The 17,914-nt window shown below is 60.2% G+C and overlaps 1 protein-coding gene across 3 annotated transcripts in view; it reads left to right on the top strand.

Moving 5' to 3' along the window:
* STK32C (serine/threonine kinase 32C) overlaps positions 1–17,914 on the top strand; it is a 71,786-nt gene that overhangs the window by 44,831 nt on the left and 9,041 nt on the right. For all 3 annotated transcript variants that reach the window (XM_027596716.2, XM_027596714.2, XM_027596717.2), the window contains 2 exons: positions 13,628–13,779; positions 16,852–17,025. In XM_027596716.2, the coding sequence (XP_027452517.1) occupies positions 13,628–13,779; positions 16,852–17,025 (326 nt within the window). The remainder of the gene's footprint in view (positions 1–13,627; positions 13,780–16,851; positions 17,026–17,914) is intronic.

Below are 17,914 nucleotides of genomic sequence, written 5' to 3'. Positions count from 1 at the left end.
GCGGGTGGGACAGGAGGTGCGCGGGTGGGGCAGGTGAGCGGGTGGGGGCCGGAGGTGCGCGGGTGGGACAGGTGAGCGGGTGGGGGCCGGAGGTGCGCGGGTGGGACAGGTGAGCGGGTGGGGGCCGGAGGTGCGCGGGTGGGGCAGGTGAGCGGGTGGGGGCCGGAGGTGCGCGGGTGGGACAGGTGAGCGGGTGGGGGCCGGAGGTGCGCGGGTGGGGCAGGTGAGCGGGTGGGGGCCGGAGGTGCGCGGGTGGGGCAGGTGAGCGGGTGGGGGCCGGAGGTGAGCGGGTGGGACAGGTGAGCGGGTGGGGGCCGGAGGTGAGCGGGTGGGACAGGAGGTGCGCGGGTGGGGCAGGTGAGCGGGTGGGGGCCGGAGGTGAGCGGGTGGGGCAGGTGCGCGGGTGGGGGCCGGAGGTGCGCGGGTGGGACAGGTGAGCGGGTGGGGGCCGGAGGTGAGCGGGTGGGACAGGAGGTGCGCGGGTGCGGCAGGTGAGCGGGTGGGGGCCGGAGGTGAGCGGGTGGGGCAGGTGAGCGGGTGGGGGCCGGAGGTGCGCGGGTGGGACAGGTGAGCGGGTGGGGGCCGGAGGTGAGCGGGTGGGACAGGTGAGCGGGTGGGGGCCGGAGGTGAGCGGGTGGGACAGGAGGTGCGCGGGTGGGGCAGGTGAGCGGGTGGGGGCCGGAGGTGAGCGGGTGGGGCAGGTGCGCGGGTGGGGGCCGGAGGTGAGCGGGTGGGACAGGTGAGCGGGTGGGGGCCGGAGGTGAGCGGGTGGGGGCCGGAGGTGAGCGGGTGGGACAGGTGAGCGGGTGGGGGCCGGAGGTGAGCGGGTGGGACAGGAGGTGCGCGGGTGGGACAGGTGCGCGGGTGGGGGCCGGAGGTGCGCGGGTGGGGCAGGGGGACGCCCCCGCGGTGACGAGCGTGACAGTCCTTGGCAGGCGCTGTATGCCGGCGCCTGGGGCCTCGGGTCGCTAGTAACACTTGATCCAAGTGAGAGCCGCAGAGGGTGACAGGCGGATGTGAGCGAACATCTCCGGGAGGGGAAGGGCTCGCGCGGAGGCTCCGCCCCGGGATTCCGCCGGGCCTGTCTCACCTGCCAGGGCGGGCTTCGGCCCCGCACGCTGCCCTCTGATTGGCTGGGCGCGACCACGTACTCCTGCCGCGCACCAACCACGCGGGGTGCTGCACTCTGATTGGTCCGGGTGGGTCATGTGACCAGGGCCAGCGGCCGGCGGGTAGGGCGGCGCCCGTGGCGGCTGCGAACGTGGACCCTGCCGGCTGTGTGCTTGCAGGGTCGGGGGTCCGCGGCGCCTTGGGCAGTGACGCCGACCCCAGGGCCCGGGGCCTCGGGTCCGTGCCCCTCTGCAGGGCGGCTGGGCGAGCCGCCCTTCTCTGCTCCTCCTGCGGGGCCCCGGGCCCCCGGGCAAGGGGCGGCCCTGCTTCTCCAGCTGCCCTCTGCGGCGGCGGGCGGCGGGCCGGACACACCGCCTTCCCCGGGGGAGCTTGCGGGGTGCGCCCCCGGCCGTCCCCGGTCGCCCCCTTCCTGCCCGCAGCCGCCCCCTCCCACCGGCCTCAGCTCTCGGTGCCCCTGTACGACCAGTATTACTAACTAGTGCGTTTACAGCCAGAACAGAGGAAACACTGTTTTGGAGAAGAATCCTTTACCCACCTGGAATTTAACACTGATTCTGCAAGCCCACCGCCCCTGGGCTGCCCGGTCCAGCTGTACTGCTTCCTGCCCTCCAGCACCCCCCATGCTCTTCCAAGATGCCGGCCGTCCTCCTATTTATTTTTCCATTTGAACTTTTAAATAAGTGCTGTCAAGATCAAAATAAACTCATGAAATTTGGGTAGGAATTACATTCAAAGATTAAGGGAAAGTTGATAACTTACCCAGCTAGGGATCTAGTACTTTTTTATTCAAATGTTATATTTTCATATTAATCCTTTGCATTGTTATGTTTATTACCTATTGTTCTTACAGTTATTACATGTTAAGCTGTTGTGCCTATTACCTGTTTTTGTTATTGTGACTAGGAGATTGTCTTTTCTAACTTTCCAGTTTGTTGGAAAATGGTGAGGTCTGTCACCCCTCACCCCTGTTCCCCTACGACCCCCGCTGCCCTCTGCATTCCCACGGCCGCTGTGGCTGCTGTGGCCCAGGACCTGGGTGGTCACTGGCTGTGGCTGATGCGCCCAACTTGGGCGGGGGCAGCGCTGTGGCAGGTGTGGCCAGTGGGTGGGGATCTGGTTTTGCCAACCTGAATGTGCTCCTTGCTGGAAGATACCGTCTCACGGTGATGCTGTCCATGGGACAGAGTCTGTGTCTCACTTGGGACTGGGATCTGCTGAGCCTCCTCAAGGGGGCACCTGGTCAGGCTGCCCGACCGTCAGGAAGCAAAGGTTGAGGCAATAGAAGGGCCTAGCCCTTTAGGAAGCAAAGACCCGTCTCCTGCAGGTGGGGTGTCCCCTTGTGAGTCCAGAGTTCCCTGACCTGGATGCGCTTTTCAGAGATGTGACTGGCTTTTGCACAGTGGACATGATTGGGTGTTTGAGTAGGGATGTCCTGGCCCTTGTCCTGCACTCCAGCCCCTCTCTGCCCTCATGGCCCAGTCTTGATTCGGTTCTGACCTTCCCTGTCCAGGCCTCCTCCTGCCCACTGCCCTGCATGCCCTGTACCCCAGGGCACCCCCTTCCTCTCTTCACCTGCGGAAGAAGGGCTGGGCTGGAGCTCACACGGAGGCTTCTGGGAGTGCCTACTGCTGTCCGTTTGTGGGTAGACGGGCCTGGCCGCCTTCTGTCCCCTACCCAGCCCAGACCTGTCAGGAGTCCCTGGGTTCCTAGTTAGGGTGCTTGCTGTGAAATCCCGCAGGGATGGAGGCTCTTATTCAGCTGTGAGGCCTGGGGACCCTTTTCCCTTGCCCTAGGTCCGGCTCTCGCAGGTGCACCAGCTGAACTGTTATTTGTGGAGGGGAGGAAGTGTTCGGACCAGCATGTCTTGTTTCTCTCCAGTTTCTGGGGAAAGAGCTAAGACAGTGGAGGTACAGTGTGCCTTGGCCATAGACCCCAACAACTCTGAGGAACCTCCTGACGCCCCTGTGACCACCAGATCCTCAGATGGACCCTGGAGATGAGACGAGAGTGGGGAGGTCGGGGCCGGTGCAGGAAGTGCAGTCCTGGGGCTTGCGGCCTTGCTTCTCTCCTGGTGGTCCCTGTTTGTGAGGACACCCAGCCATTGCCATGGCAACACCCTAGAGGAGGTAAATAACCAACCGCCCAGCGGCCCAGCGCGGTGCTGCAGCATCTCCCGTTAACAAGGGAGGAGCCCTTCTGTGGTTTCACCCTCTGTAATGGCAGAAACGCCACAGGGATGAGCAGTTGTGGCCGAGAGCTCAGGTGTCCTGCCCCTCCAGCTCTTGGACCAGGCTCACGGCCCCTTCTCCTGAGACGTCCAGACACCAGATCTGGACTCTGGATCATAGAGACCCGTGCCCACGTGCTCTTGTTCACATCACGTGCTTGATTGTGGCCTGACCACGCCAATCCCTCAGGGGAGCCCTGGGGAGAAGCATTGCTGAAGGCAGGCTTGCAGTGGCCACCAGAATGCACGGTGTCTGGCGGTGTCTGCAGGAGCCTGCTGCTGGCGGCCTGGCGCTGGGTCACCCTTAGTCAGGGCAGCCCGCACACGCCCAAGCCCAAGCCCTGGTTTTCCCATGAGGGTCCACCCTCATAGTCACACAAATGGCGCAAATGACCCTTGGCCGTGAAGAGCCTCATCCCAGCCCAGGGAAGCCCGTGTGTGTGCACATGTGCACGTACACACACACACACCTGCCCTCAGCAAAACCCCAAACAAAGCCAAGCAAAGTAGAAAATTATACAAATTGATGATACAAGTTGCAATCTTGAATAGACCAATGAACAGAAGAGATTTAAAAAAAAAATTAAAACTCTGCTGTTAAAATATCACAAGGTGCCCTACTGTCCAGCGATCCCACCCCTGGGTGCGCACCCCCGAGAACTGAACGCAGGGACTGGAACAGATGTTTGCACCCCCGTGTTCCCAGCAGCTTGGTTCGCAGACGGCTGGAAGGGGCCCGAGCGTCCACAAGGATGAAGGGAGGAAGGGAGGAGGTTCTCAGCCTTGTGAGGAGCAGCCCCGAGGGCCCTGAGCTCCGACTCAGTGTGACCTGGTGCCCCCAGGCAGGGCTGGAGAGGCCCCGGTGTGCTCATGCTGCAGGCTCTGAGCTCCCGACACTGTCGGGGGGCTTGGCATCAGCCCCCCTCAGCAGAAGCCAGGCCAGCTCTCAGCTCTTCCGTGGCCCCAGCACCCAGGGCTCCCTGCGCTGCTGCCCTCCCCTCTCGGCGCAGCTCCAGAGGGCCCGTGTTCAGGTGTGAGTTTCCTAAGTGACCTTACAAAAGCAGTTCCTACTTGGGGTGCCCTGATGGGAAGGGCTTGGCCACAGAGCCAGCAGTCAGATGAGGGACCCTGCCCAGCTGACCTGGGTCCACCCCACCTCACAGAAGGGGCCGTGCTGGGCCGGGTGGGGTGCGGGCTGAGGGCTACACGGTGGCTCTCGAGGGGTGAGGGATGCTGAGGCCCAAACAGAACAAGCCCTAGGGAGGCGGAGGGTGTTGGGGGGGGGGGGCACAGGCGCTGCTCAGAGAATCAGGGACACCGTGCATGCAGCAGTGGGTTTGGGAAGGGGCAGTGGGAGGTCAGTGCCCAGCTAGAAGGGGCTGGACAGGGCAGCAGGGAGGGCCGGGGCTGAGGGCAGAGCCTCTCTCCTCTCCCTACCCCAGGGAGCTCACTTGGTGGAGGGGTCTGCTCCGGATGCCGCCCAGGCCAAGGGCTGAAGCCGGCTGGGGCCTGCAGGTGCCTGGCATCTTCCCGGCTGTCACCGTCTCCTTCAGACTCGCAGGCCCAAAGAGACCGGCATGGCGGCCTCCCCTGGGAGCAGCATCTCACAGACCATTTATCACATGCTCCGAAGTGGGCCAAAGCACAATGTGAACTTGCTGGGTTGGTCTCTGGGTCACCCAGGCTTTGCTTTTGTGCCTTAAAATAGCCGTCTCCCTGGTGACTGATTCCAGAGAAGGAGGACGCTCCCGCCCACTTTCTCACTCTCCTCCCTGGTCAGCGCATGAACGGTCATTATGTTGGCTGGGGGCTGCTGGGGGCCGAGGCCAGAGAGGCGCGCCTGGTTCCAGGCCAAGCGGTTTGGGCGCACCAAGTGGGTGGATGGCCGAGGGTGAGCCCACGGCCCAGCAGGAGCGGCCACGCCCGTGTGTGTCCCGGGTGAGAAGGAAGCTTCCTTTGTTAGGCCGGCTTGGTGCACACGGCCGGTGGCTGGAGGCTGTTCTTCAGGATTGGGAGGTGGTGCGGGTGCCCTTGACCCAGGCTGCTTACCCTGGGAGCCCCGAGGGCCCACCTCCAGTCAGCGTGTCTGGACACCTGTCAGGTCTGCCACCTCTGGTGGGCTCAGGCAGTGCCATTTCTCAGCGCAGTCAGCCCTGAGCCCCCAGGACCCCGGGTTCCAGGCCTCCCCACGTGCCAGCACTGAGCTGGGCCCCGCATCCCTTGCCGACCAGCCCGTCCTGCGGGCTCTGCCCCTTGGGGAGGCAGGCCGGGTCCACGCTTGGGCTGCTGCTGAGGCCCCTGTCAGGCTCCATAGCCACACGGGTGTGGCCTCACATCTTTCATTTTTCATTTTGGAAAGCTTCAAGCATACATACAAATGGGGAGGAGAAAAATGCACCGCCCCGCACCCGTTCGCAGCTCGGTGCTCATCTTGTTTCAGCCACTACCTGCCCACCCTGCGGGTAGCTGAACCGGACCCCAAAATCGTCCCGCTTTATCTGCGAACTTCTCAGCGGGCGCCTCCACCCGTACGGTCTCGGTCCCTTCGGCCCCTGGGATGATCCGCGCCAGTCGCTCCTACCTGGTCCCGGTCAGACTCAGACGATCCCACTGATGCTTTGTGGGCATGACGGTAAGGGTTTATATGATGACTCAGAACGGAATCCACGCGAGGCCCGTCGCCCCGGCACCCTTCTCCCTGCGCTTTCTGCGGAGGGTCCAGGTCATTGTGTGTGCTGCCCCCACATGTGCTACCGAATGACCCCGCCCTTGGTGAGCCAGTTGTGGTCTACACCAGCCGGGTGGATCCGGTTTGACTTGCTGCCAGGCTCCGTCCGCGACCACCAGGGTTTCGTCGGAGTTAGGCCGCCAGTGGCTCACCCGTGGCTTCCTGAGGAGCGCCAAGAGGCGGTATTCCGGTTCTGCCACGAAGTCTTCCTGGCTTCGCAGCTCTGCTGATACATAACCGTTCTCTGTCCATGAGGACAGCGCATCCAGAAGGACACACGCCTTCTTCTGCTCACGGACAGCTGGCCAAGGACAGAGCTGGTCCCCTGGTGTCCTCTAGCAGCTAGCAAAGTGGTGTTCCAGCACCACGCTGACTCTGTGGATGGGTCGCCTCTGCTGTCCTTCAGTGCATGTGCTGTGATGCTGTTGGGGCTCAGCTTTCTGTCCCCGATGGTGCCATCGTTTGCTGGTGTGACTCGACGCTCTCGCCCCGAGGAGCAGAGCCTTGGTTTCCCTGTGGGACCCCGGCCCCTCCAGGTGTGGGCGGGTGACACTTACAGACCACAGTTTGGGCGCTAGGGCCGCTCGCTGCTCTGGGACTTGGCCACGTTTTACAGGCCTTTGTCGTGGCCAGAGCCGGGAGGTCCACGTGAGGCATCCCACGGGGGGAGGGTATGCTCACAGTCCCTTGAAGTCATTCCTCTCTGATGAACCCGCCTCCTCGATACACACCCCATTTTATGTCTTATTTTGCTTTCAGTTTTTAGGGGTTGCCCTTTATATTAAATGTGATGTTTGTGTAGGATATCTGCATGGTGTCACGTGGAAATCTGTCCAGCCAGCTGCTCAGGAAGGGCAGCCTCTTTTGCTTTTCCTTCCTGTTTCCTCCTTTGGAAACAGTTTGGTTTACATGCCCATTCATTTCTTTTTCATATTTTCATACGACCTGCTTCTGAAATCAGTGGTGGCTTCCATTCAGCGTTTCTCCACGCTTTGCTTTTCACGTAACAGGATTTCTGGACGTGACTCTCCACCCACCATCTCCACACCAACACTCCATTTTGTGGCAGCGTGACACTGGGCGGGCGGACATACTGATGGGTTGTGACAAAGGCTGCAAGTGCAGTGGCTGCAAATGTGTTCTGTGGCCGTGTTGGTGGTCAGAAGTCGGCTGTGGGCAAGCCGTGGGCTGAAGTCAGGCTGTGGGCAGGCTGGCTCCTTCCGGAGGCTCCAGGGGGCATCGTCCACTTTCTAGAGAAGCCTGCATGTCTTGATTTCCTGGCCCGTGGCCCTGCATCCCTCAGCCCCTGCCTCCTTCTCTGACTCTGACCCTCCTGCCTCCTTCTTCCCCTTGTAAGGACCCTCGTGATGACACCCGGCCCGCCTACGTGCTCGGCGATAGTCCCGCATCTCAGAAACTTTCACTCGATCACATCTGCAAAGCCCCTCGTGCCATGTGAGGTGACAAGTCCACAGGTCCCAGAGATTAGAGCCTGGACATGTTTGGGGGCCAATGTTCAGCTGACCGCACACCCTGGGGGTGGTGTGGGGGGGCTGTCGTCGGCCTGTGCAATTGCAGGCAGGGCTGCATCTACGTGCGTGAGCCTCTGCTTTGCCAGTGTATCCGGGGGTTCGTTCGTGGACGCGGACGCGTGGGCTGAAAGGGAAATGCACATGTGAGTGGCTGGACGTGGCCTCCCCTGGCCGGCCATTATTGTGTTCTCCACCACAGCGCCTGCTATGTGATGTGTTCCCAACGTTTGGATTTTCGCCAGTCTGACCAGAGAGAAATGGCGTCTCACTGAGTTTTTACTTTGCCTTTTATGATAAGCAAGGTTGTGCATCTTTTTAGGTGTTAGGAGGCCATTTGCATATCCGTTGCCTATTTTCCTGTCGCGTTGATGTTCTCTTTTATTTTTAGAGGTTCATTCTGTATCAGGGGACACTAACATTTTGTTTCTGACATAAATTGCAAATATTTTCCCACTGTGTTATCTTTCAAGTTTATGTGTTTTTTCCATGTAAAATATGTTTTATTTTTATATGTTGTTTATCAGTCTTTTCCCTTGTTGCCGGGGGCTTCGCGTCACAGGAAGGTTGTCCCGTCCCGGGTCACAGAGCTCTGTGGGCACGCTTTCATGGAGCACGTCTACGTTTCAGCTATCATGTTAACACTCATGCATCTGGGATCTATCCTGGCTCGCAGTGTCACGAATGGATCAAATTGTATCTTTTTTATATAGCTATTCAGTGATTCCAGCACCACTTATTAAAAAGTCCATTTTCGGGGCGCCTGGGTGGCTGAGTCGTTAAGCGTCCACCTTCGGCTCAGGTCATGGTCCCAGGGTCCTGGGATCGAGCCCCGCCTCGGGCTCCCTGCTCCGCGGGAAGCCTGCTTCTCCCTCTCCCACTCCCCCTGCTTGTGTTTCCTCTCTCATTGTCTCTCTCTCTCTGTCAAATAAATAAATAAAATCCTTTTAAAAAAAAGTCCATTTTCCCACAAATTTGAGGTGCCGCCTTTATGATATACTGACACATCCCTGCGCGGTGGGGCTGCTTCCGGACTCACTTCATTTCCTTTGGCCGGCCCCTTTGTCGTGCTCCAGGACCGCTTACTAAGGAAGCTCTGCCCGGTGGGCAAAGGCATGGCCTTGCTCTCCTTTTAGAGGTTGTTTTTTTTTTTTTTCTGTCTACTTTTGATTGATTATTTTCCCAAATGAATTGTACAACCAACTTGTCAGCTCCAGGAAAAAACAAACACGAACAAGGCAAACAAAGAGTCCAAACCATAGTGAAACACCCCTGGCGGAGTTGTCACTGTGCTGGTAAAGCTGCTCGGGAAGGAGCCACAGGCCGACGAGGTCCCCCAGCCTGGCCTGCCTTCCATTTGCTCAGCCCACTCTTGAGTCTTTCCGGAGAGAATGACAGCCTCCCTCACTCCCCTGTGCTTACTTTGATTCCATCAAATCCAGATGCAAAACCAGGTCATCTGCAAGCAGAGGTGGTTTTAAATCTTTCATCGCCATCTTTTGGCCTTGACTCAGGCGCTGTTTGCTGGCTGGCATGGGGCTGCATGGGCGCCCACTGCACTCTCACCCTGTTTCCTCGTCCACACTCCTTGCCCATGAGGGGGCGGCCGCCGTGGGCACGACATGAGAAGATGAATATGAACCGCCCCTGATCGAGGGCCCGTCTGTGGATGCGGGGACCTGTGGGCTAGGTCCTGCCTGCAGTTGGCTCGCCCAGCATCCTGCTGGGGGCCCTGGGGCAGGAACACGGCCAGACCTGTTCCTTCTGCCTGGGAAGGAAGCTCCCCTGGATGGCACGGGGACCCTTCGGCTTCAAATAATTAATGAAATATTCATTACTCTATGTCAGTCCTGCTGAAACATCTGGGAACGAGGCAGACAAAATCCGGGTCCATGGGGCTGCTGGAAGAGGCAGGCAGAGGCAGACAAGTCAGCAAACTGGGTGCGGGCCGAGAGGTGGGGCGGAGGGGCGTCAAACCACCCAGAGGTCGGCACACCTCCACCTCCCGCACACGCCCGCCCATCCTGGGAGACGCCGACCCCAGCCCTCGCTGGCGAGGGGCAGCCCCGCATGGGGTGTGGACATGGGTCCACGTGTCAGGGAAGCCAGGCGCCCTGCGGAGGGTGGTGCCACGGAGCCGGCGCTCCTGCTCCCTTTCCTCCACCCGTGCCGGACTGTCCCCCCAGCTTCTAGAAGCTCCCCAGGTGGAAGCAGGAGGCACCTTCCTCATAGTGTTTGCAGCTTGACGTACCTGTTGCCAGGCATTTGCTTTCTGGGGAACAAAAACTACTTGGAAAGGAAAAGAGCTTGGGGTGAATCACTAAATCTGCAACACACACCAACAGCATTGAATTAAGATGGCCGCTACCCGGCCGTCACCCACCACCGCTCCTGGGCTGTCCCTGGGCGCTACGCACGGAACCCCAGCCGCCCGGGTGCCCCGGTCAGCAGAGCTCATTCCTCTTGGCGCTTCAGTCCGGTTCCATCCTGCCTGTCTGCTTCAGTCCTCGACTGGAGGAAGCAGCTCAGAGAGCCCAGACCAGGCCCTTGGAGGAGATGGTTGAATGGGGCAGCGGGCTCCCAGCCTCGGAGGCCGGAGCACTTCCACTCTCGTCCTGTAAATGCCACCTGAGCAGGGACCACGGGGACGGTGGGAATGGCGGGGGTGGCGCCCAAGCCCAGCACCGCAGATCCTGCTCTCCCGTCAGGGGCCGAAGCAGAGCCCCAGGTCTCCACTGCCAAAACCCGGGCTGCTGCCGCCCCTCTTCTGGCCGGCGGCCTCGGCACGCAGCTCTCCCTACCCCTCCAGCGAGGCCTTCCCTCCCACCAGGCAGGCAGGTGATGCTGAGGCTGAGACCTACCTAATAGGGGTGTCCAGGGGCTGGACCCGCAAACCCCGAGCCGTGGAGAGCCCCCTCCCATCATCAGACGGCTGGCTGGCAGTACCTCCTGGCACTTGAGACAACTTCCTCTTTCAGAATTTCACCGAGTCCTGGAAGGCAGCTCCCAGTCGTTCCACGGCTGGGGCCTTGGTTTCCCCTGTGTTGAAGGTGCCCCGCCTCGCTGGACCCACGTCCCATCCAGAAGTCGGCGCTCTCCTCCCCAAGGGCAATGTCCACTGGAAACAGGGCTGGCTTTGCTCTTGCGTCCGTCCGTCTGTCTGTCTGTGTGGCGGGAGCTGACAGTCGTCAGCAGCAGGACCGACCACACCCTGGGATGTGGTGTGAGCGCCGGGCTCCTGGGGCCTTGTTCCCGCAGTTCAGCGGGACCTCACCAGTGTTCCTGGCTGTCACGTGCAGGATGGGCCCGTGGTAACCCGCATGTGCACAGTCCATGACCGCAACACCGGGTCAGCCAGGTCTCCCAAAAGTGGGAGGGGGTGGCCGGCCTTCAGCTCCCCGGGCTGCCAGCCTCGCGGAGAGCCACCAAATGTGCCTCGTTCGGCAGACATGGAGGCGGTTCTGAAGCTCTGGGCTTCTCCTCCCATGACCTCGGCCAGGAGTCCCGGTAGGGGTGCAGTCTGCCTGACACTTTGGGCCCCTTGGGTGTGCAGCCGACGGGGGGAGCCCTCCAGCCATGTCCCGCTCTGCACAGGCTCAGAAATCCTGAGGAAGAGCGTCGAGAGCCAGGGTGACAAGCAGGTGACTGGGGTTTATGGCTGTGATCGCAGCTGATCACACACATTCACATACCTACCAGGAAACCCTGGTCTCTGCTGCTCCTTTTTGTCAGTCTGCGTCCCTGGGAACGGCCCCAGATTGGAGGTCGGGCTCATGGAGATGGGGACGCAGCACAGCCCATTGAGCCCGGCGGTCCAAGGCCCGTTGGGAGAGCGCTTGGGCTGTCCCTCCTGCAGATGACTTTTGGGCCATTTCGCTGAAATGAGGAAGGTTCTAGAAAGCACATGGTTCTCACACTGGTGGCCTCATGCGTGGGAGGGGCTTCGCCTCGGCCCAGTCTCTGTCCAGCAAGGCCTGGAACCCTGTGCGACAGACAGGCTGCCCGTCTCCGCCCAGCAGCCCCGACAGCTGGGAAAGAGAGCAGACGTGGACCACACTGTCCAGTGACACCGGCCACCCTTCTCCGTCCCTCAGGGCTCCCAGGGTGGCGGGCGGCCTGCCATCTTTGCTTCCTGGGGCCACTGTGACAAAAGACCACACAGCAGGGCCCCTCCCTCTGGTCATCACATTTCCTCTTGCCATGGGAAGACGGGAACTGCTCCCAGCCTTTATCCACATGGGAAGCCTTGGCGGCACGGATGGGGCAGGATGTTGGCTGTGGCCCCCCTTCCCTGCCCCACTCTGCCCACCCTCAGGGCTGGGGCTTCGATGTGTCTGTCCCCCACTGTGGTCCAGGCACAGCAGCAAGGACGGGCTTAACATGGGGTACCCAGACCAGGTGGGGGGGGCTTTGGAAGACCAAAGCAACGCAGGTCTGAGGCTGGCCCCCGGATCCCTAGGCTGCTAGCTTTCTGGCAGTCAGCCCAGCTAGAGGCAGTTTTAGGCAGAGCTTTGCGGGGGGCTTGGTGGCCTGCACAGTTCCCCGGGTGGGTTTGAGGTGGGAGCTGAGCAGGCTCAGAGGTCCGTGTAGCTCAGCATGGCAGGATGCTCCTCCGTGCCCGTGGGTGTCACCCCGGCAAGCTTTGCCTCCCTGGGGGCTGGCAGGGTGGTGCGCGGCGTTGCCTTGGAAACTGCATCTGCAGCTCACGAAGGTCCTGTACTGGATGATGTGGGCGCATTCAGCACTCGGGCTAAGGCTGCTCAGTTGTTGCGTCCAGCACCCCAAAACCAGCGGTCACCCGCCGCCTGCCCACCAGACACCCTCACAGTAACAGTGCAGAAGCCAGAGCGGCGGGAGAGGGGTGCTTGCCCCGTACTCCATTCCCGTCTCTGCCCGTGTCCAGTACATCGCGTCCACGTCGTGTGTTAAATGCCGTAGGCTTAGGTTTTTTGCTTGGCATTATAAAAATAGTCACATGTCATTAAGTCTTTATAAAAATTGTTTCAGCGGCTGCGTGGTGTTTCACAGAGCTTACTTGCCCGTGTCCATAAGGTTGTTGGAAGTCAAGGTTGCTTGAAAGTCTGTTATTAGCAGTTCGTTCAACTATCATGAACATCTTCTGAAAAAAGCACCTTCATTTCTTAGGACGCATTCCCAGTGGGGGAATGTGGGCTTCCCCCACACGGGCTGGATCCCAGGGGTTTGGCCTGAGACTCTGATGCTCACTGACGCTTCTGGTCAGGGCCAGGCCACCTGCCTTTGGGTGAGGCGCCGGGGACAGCCTCCCACCCACCTCGAGTTCTAGAATCTTCCACTTCCTCCCATTCTTTCCCACCCCCCACCCCACCCCTGGCTCCTGCGGCTTGGAGACCTGAAGCCTGAAGGCGAGGGGACCCTCACATGTAGCTTTGGTTATCTGTCCTTGAGTGGTCTCTCTATGACCTGAATGGGGGCCATGGCATTGCCCATCCCATCCCACGATTTTGTGCATTAGCCCCCTTCCTTCTGGAGACCTTCGTCCCTGGCTCTGACTGATGCCCCTTGGCCACTGGGGCTTGCCCCAGCCAACTCTGTGCTTCTTGTGTCTCTCCGTCCCAAACGTGTAAGCACCGCCAACAGTGCTGACTTTGCGGTTTCGAGCCCCGGGGGGTTGGCATTTAAGAGCCTTGCAAGGACCCTGTCGTCACAGGAGGGTCCCTGTTGCGAAGGGGATGGTGGCCGAGGGTTGATGAGGACAGCAGCTCTCGCACATGGGGCCTTCCCGGTGCAGGGCTCTGGCTGAGGGGGTCTTCCTCGACCTCCCCCCACAGCCCTCCAAGTCAGTGGCTGCTCCGAGCCCCGGGAAGGGGTGCCAGGGCACTGCTGGGGAGGGGCTGGGGCCCCAGCGCTGTGCTCTTGGCTGGGTCCTGCCCCACCAAAGACATCCGGTCATTTCTGGGTCTCATCTGCAGTGGGCAGGGTGGGGGGGGTGAGGGTGGTGGCATCGACGTGGACATTCCGTCTGCCCTCCAGGTGTGCATTGTGCAGAAGCGGGACACAGAGAAGATGTACGCCATGAAGTACATGAACAAGCAGCAGTGCATCGAGCGGGACGAGGTGCGCAACGTGTTCCGGGAGCTGGAGATCCTGCAGGAGATCGAGCATGTCTTCCTGGTGAACCTGTGGTGGGTGATCAGCCACCACCCTCCCCTGCCCCAGGGCCCTTCCCCGGTGCTCCCTCCTCCCTTGCCTTGGGGACACCCTGACTCTCCATCCACTCAGCTTCCGGTTCCCTGGGGCCAGAGCTGTCCAGGTGTGCAGGGCGCACCGTGTTGACGCAGGTCTCCCCACCCACGGGAGGGCCAGGTTTTCCCACAAAGAGGCCTGTGGCCCATGGAGTTTCTGCCACTAAAGCCAGTGGGGAGAGTATTGGGGTCCTGAGTTCTTCCATAAAATGGGCACCCAGACCAGCTCCTGGAGGGGAAGGAGCCCTTAACTGCAGTGAAATCACTGCCTCTTTCCTACGTGGGAGTCCTGCTGCGCGAGGGTCCTCCCTGACACGAGGTCCTCACTGAATCCTCCCTGACAGCCCCCATCCTGGGGTCTGTGCTCCCTGATGGGCTTACGGACTGGGTGGCTTTCCCGAGGGCCCTTGTGGGCATAGGTGCTCAAGCACCCGGGAAGGCATGCAGTGAATGGGTTCTGGTCCTGGCAGTGCCGCCTCAGGACGATTGAAACATCCCCCCAGTATGAGCGGGGGTCTGTCAGCCAAACGTGGAGGGAGAGGCAGCCCCACCAGCATCTGGGGACAGAAAGGTGGGACAGGGCATTGTTGAGAGTGACCTGGTGCTAGCTCCTCCAGGGGACACACTCAGGGCTGAAGACCCCCCTTCGGTTATTCGTCTGGGGCGACCACAGGTATAGGAGGTCCTTCAATGTGACCGGCAGCCCGCAGCCAGCTCCGCGAGTCGGAACCCGGGGTCCTGCCTGGTTGTAATACAGGAGGAGGAGCTGGCTGTGCCACGGGGGGCATGGCCTTGCCCGGGTGCTGAGCCAGGCCTGCAGGGCAGTGAGACCCGGGGCTGCCCAGGCCTCCTCCGGCTCCTCACCCCCGGATGCGGCCCCTGACCTCCCTCGCTGTGGCTCCACGGCCCTATGATTGTCTAGTCTCTGTGCGAGCAGAGGCGAGCAGGGCCACACCACATCATTGTGCTCCATCGTGGCGTTTTCAGCGTCCTGGGACAGTGGTTCTAAAGCTGGAGGCATCCAAGCACCCCTTAAACCTGCCCTCTCTGCCTGATGGCCAGGGAGAGTCAGAGCCCTCGTCCTCAGAGATGGTGACTGCTCTGCTGGGGTGGTAGTTCAGTGCGGTGCAAACGACCTGCTTGCAGCCTCATGGGAACAGGCTGCTCTCTGTGGTTGACCCTCAACCATGACACGGCCTGGAGCTTGTCAAAAAGGAAGACCTGGGATTTCCCAACATTGGGGTCTTAGCTTCCCTCCCAGGCCATCTGGGCCTCTCTTGGGGAGGCAGGGTGCCTAGTGGCCAGGACATGGGCTCCTGGGTTGAAGTCGTCCACCCTGCCTCAGAGTCACCTCTTCAGTGGAAGAGAGGTCAGAGTGGTCCCCAGGCCAGAACGGGAGATGCATCTATACAGGCAAAGTGCTCCACATAGGGTGAGGCCGGATGGGAGCCATCATTATAGGTACTGTGCCCCTCCTGTGCTGCTGCAGCCAGGACCCCATCTGCCCAGGCTGGCCTGCCTCCCACCATCCCAGGGCCATGCAGCACAGGGCCGCTGCAGCTTCACCTCGGTGTAGGAGGCCATGTGCTCTCGTCCACTGCTCCCCAGGACTCATGACCTGTCCTGGAGCCTGGCATTCCAAGTCCCTTTGCTCTCTGGTCCCATATCCCCCTCCCCAGGCCCCCTGTCCCTGAGACGAGGGCAGGGAGGCTTCTGGTGGGCAGGCAGAAGAATAGCACATAAAAAAGTCAATTCTTTGTAATGTTATTCTGAAAGAGCCAGTTGCTTAACAATAAGAGTTCTCTCTGAGAGCTCACAAAAGAAATTACAAAGCGGAAGGAGACCCTTAAACTGTTGTTTTGTTATTGCCATCATCATCACCATTATCATCACCATCACCGTCATCACCACCACCTCCATCAACATCACCATCATCACCACCATCACCTCCATCATCATCATCAGCATCACCAGCACCATCATCACCATCATTATCACCACCATCATCACCATCACCATCATCACCATCACCATCATCATCACCATCACCACCACCATCATCACCACCATCACCATCACCATCATCACCATCATCACCATCACCATCATTACAACCATCACTGTCATCAACACCAACATCACCACCATCACCATCATCATCACCACCATCACCATCACCACCATCACCATCATCATCATCACCACCATCACCATCACCATCATCACCATAATCACCATCACCATCATTATAACCATCACTATCATCAACACCAACATTACCACCATCATCACCATCACCACCACCATCATCACCGTCCTCACCATCATCACCATCATCAACCTCACCTCCATCACCACCAATCATTACCATCACCATCACTTCCATCACCACATCATAACCATCATCACCATCAACATCACCACCATTGTGAGAAGCTGGCCCCTTGTGCAGCACTGCCTGAGCATTTTGCCTTGTGGTCTCCATTCTTTAACAACCCTCCAAGGCAGATGTTTTTATCCCCTTTTTAGAGAAGAGGAGCAGCAGGGAAATGGCCAAAAATGATGCTGTGTTTTGCACACAGCAAAGGATGCACACAGGATGAGGCTGCCCCCCCGCCATGGGTGCTCAGGGACAGCCGCACGCTCCATGGATGCGCGCTTTCAGGGAAGCGTCTGCGTGGAGAGAGACTGTCTGAGCAGGTGCAGGAGGGAAGCCCCTGAGGGTCCCTTGGGGCCGTGGGCAGGCCAGAAACCTGGTCACTCCCAGCATCTCTATCCCCCACTGGGCTGCCTCCCATCAGGATAGGCTGCTCTGCCCTTCCTGAGGGTCCTGGCTCAGAGCAGCTCCTGAGCATGGGCAGAGTCAGTGCCTTGGGCAGGGCCCTGCTCCTGGGGAGTGCCCGTGGGAGGTTGGGGGTACCCAAGCCCTTAGATGGTTCATCAGGTGTGGCAGGAGCTGTGACCTCGGTTCCCCTGTCATGCGTGTGCCACGTTCTCCCACGGTGCCCTCAGGTACTCCTTCCAGGATGAGGAGGACATGTTCATGGTGGTGGACCTGCTTCTGGGTGGAGACCTGCGCTACCACCTGCAGCAGAACGTCCAGTTCTCCGAGGACACGGTGAGGCTATACATCTGCGAGATGGCGCTGGCCCTCGACTACCTGCGCAGTCAGCACATTATCCACAGGTGTGTGCACACCTGACAGGGTGGGTCGCCTACCTAGGCCAGTCCACCCGCAGGGTGGCTACACCACAGCAGAACTTGGACAGGCTCCTGCATGATCTGCCCACCCCCTGGCCTACAGACCTGCCCTCAGGTGTAGCACCTGCGCCCATCAGCGCCTGGCTCCAAGGCCAGCCCCACAACTGTGCACCTGGTGCCCCCCTTGGGGTGGGTCCTGTGCGAGCAGCCCCTGGCTAGCCAGGATCGGTGTCCCCTTCACCTGGTCTGTCCAGCTGTGGGATCCTGGCTACCACCTAGCAGAGGCCATTTGCTCATCTGCCATGCCCCTGGGGACTGAAACAAATTTTAACATTAGCTGAAAGCAAGTTAGGAAGATAAAGCTGTACCTGGAGAACAAAACAAGCAAATGCATGTGGTGTATTATCCGGTCGTGGGATCCCTGCATCTCTGCCCTGGGGGATTCTGTTATCTGGTTACGATTCAGGCACAAAACATTGACTGAGCACCTAGAAGTCAGGGAAGGTGAGGCCTGCGGCCAGCTGGTGGAAGGCATAGACCCAGATCATCAATTTGGTGCAGTCCCAGGGCTCTGTGAGAGGGGCCAGCCTGGGGGTGTGGGTGAGGGGGCTCTGCATCTGTCCTCGGGGGCTCCAGCACCCCTGCGTCCAGTGCATTCTCCCGGGTCTGTCTGGCCTCAGCAGGTGGGGGGCTGGAGGTGTCCCCAGCCCCAAGACCAGAATAGCTAGTTTCACCTGGCTCCGTCAGAATGTTGCCAGGTGGCATCTTCTTAAGGCCCACTTGAGTCTCTGGGGCCTCTGCCTTGAGTGGGGAGGGGCCCTTGAGGGAACGCCCTGCCCTGCCAGGGACTGCGAGGCACGAACAGGGCTCCTGG

This window comes from Zalophus californianus, chromosome 15 (assembly GCF_009762305.2).
Source record: "Zalophus californianus isolate mZalCal1 chromosome 15, mZalCal1.pri.v2, whole genome shotgun sequence".
In the NCBI taxonomy this organism is placed as follows: domain Eukaryota; kingdom Metazoa; phylum Chordata; class Mammalia; order Carnivora; family Otariidae; genus Zalophus; species Zalophus californianus.
The sequence above is the reverse complement of the archived record's forward strand: the minus strand, read 5'-3'. Positions and strand labels throughout refer to the sequence as shown.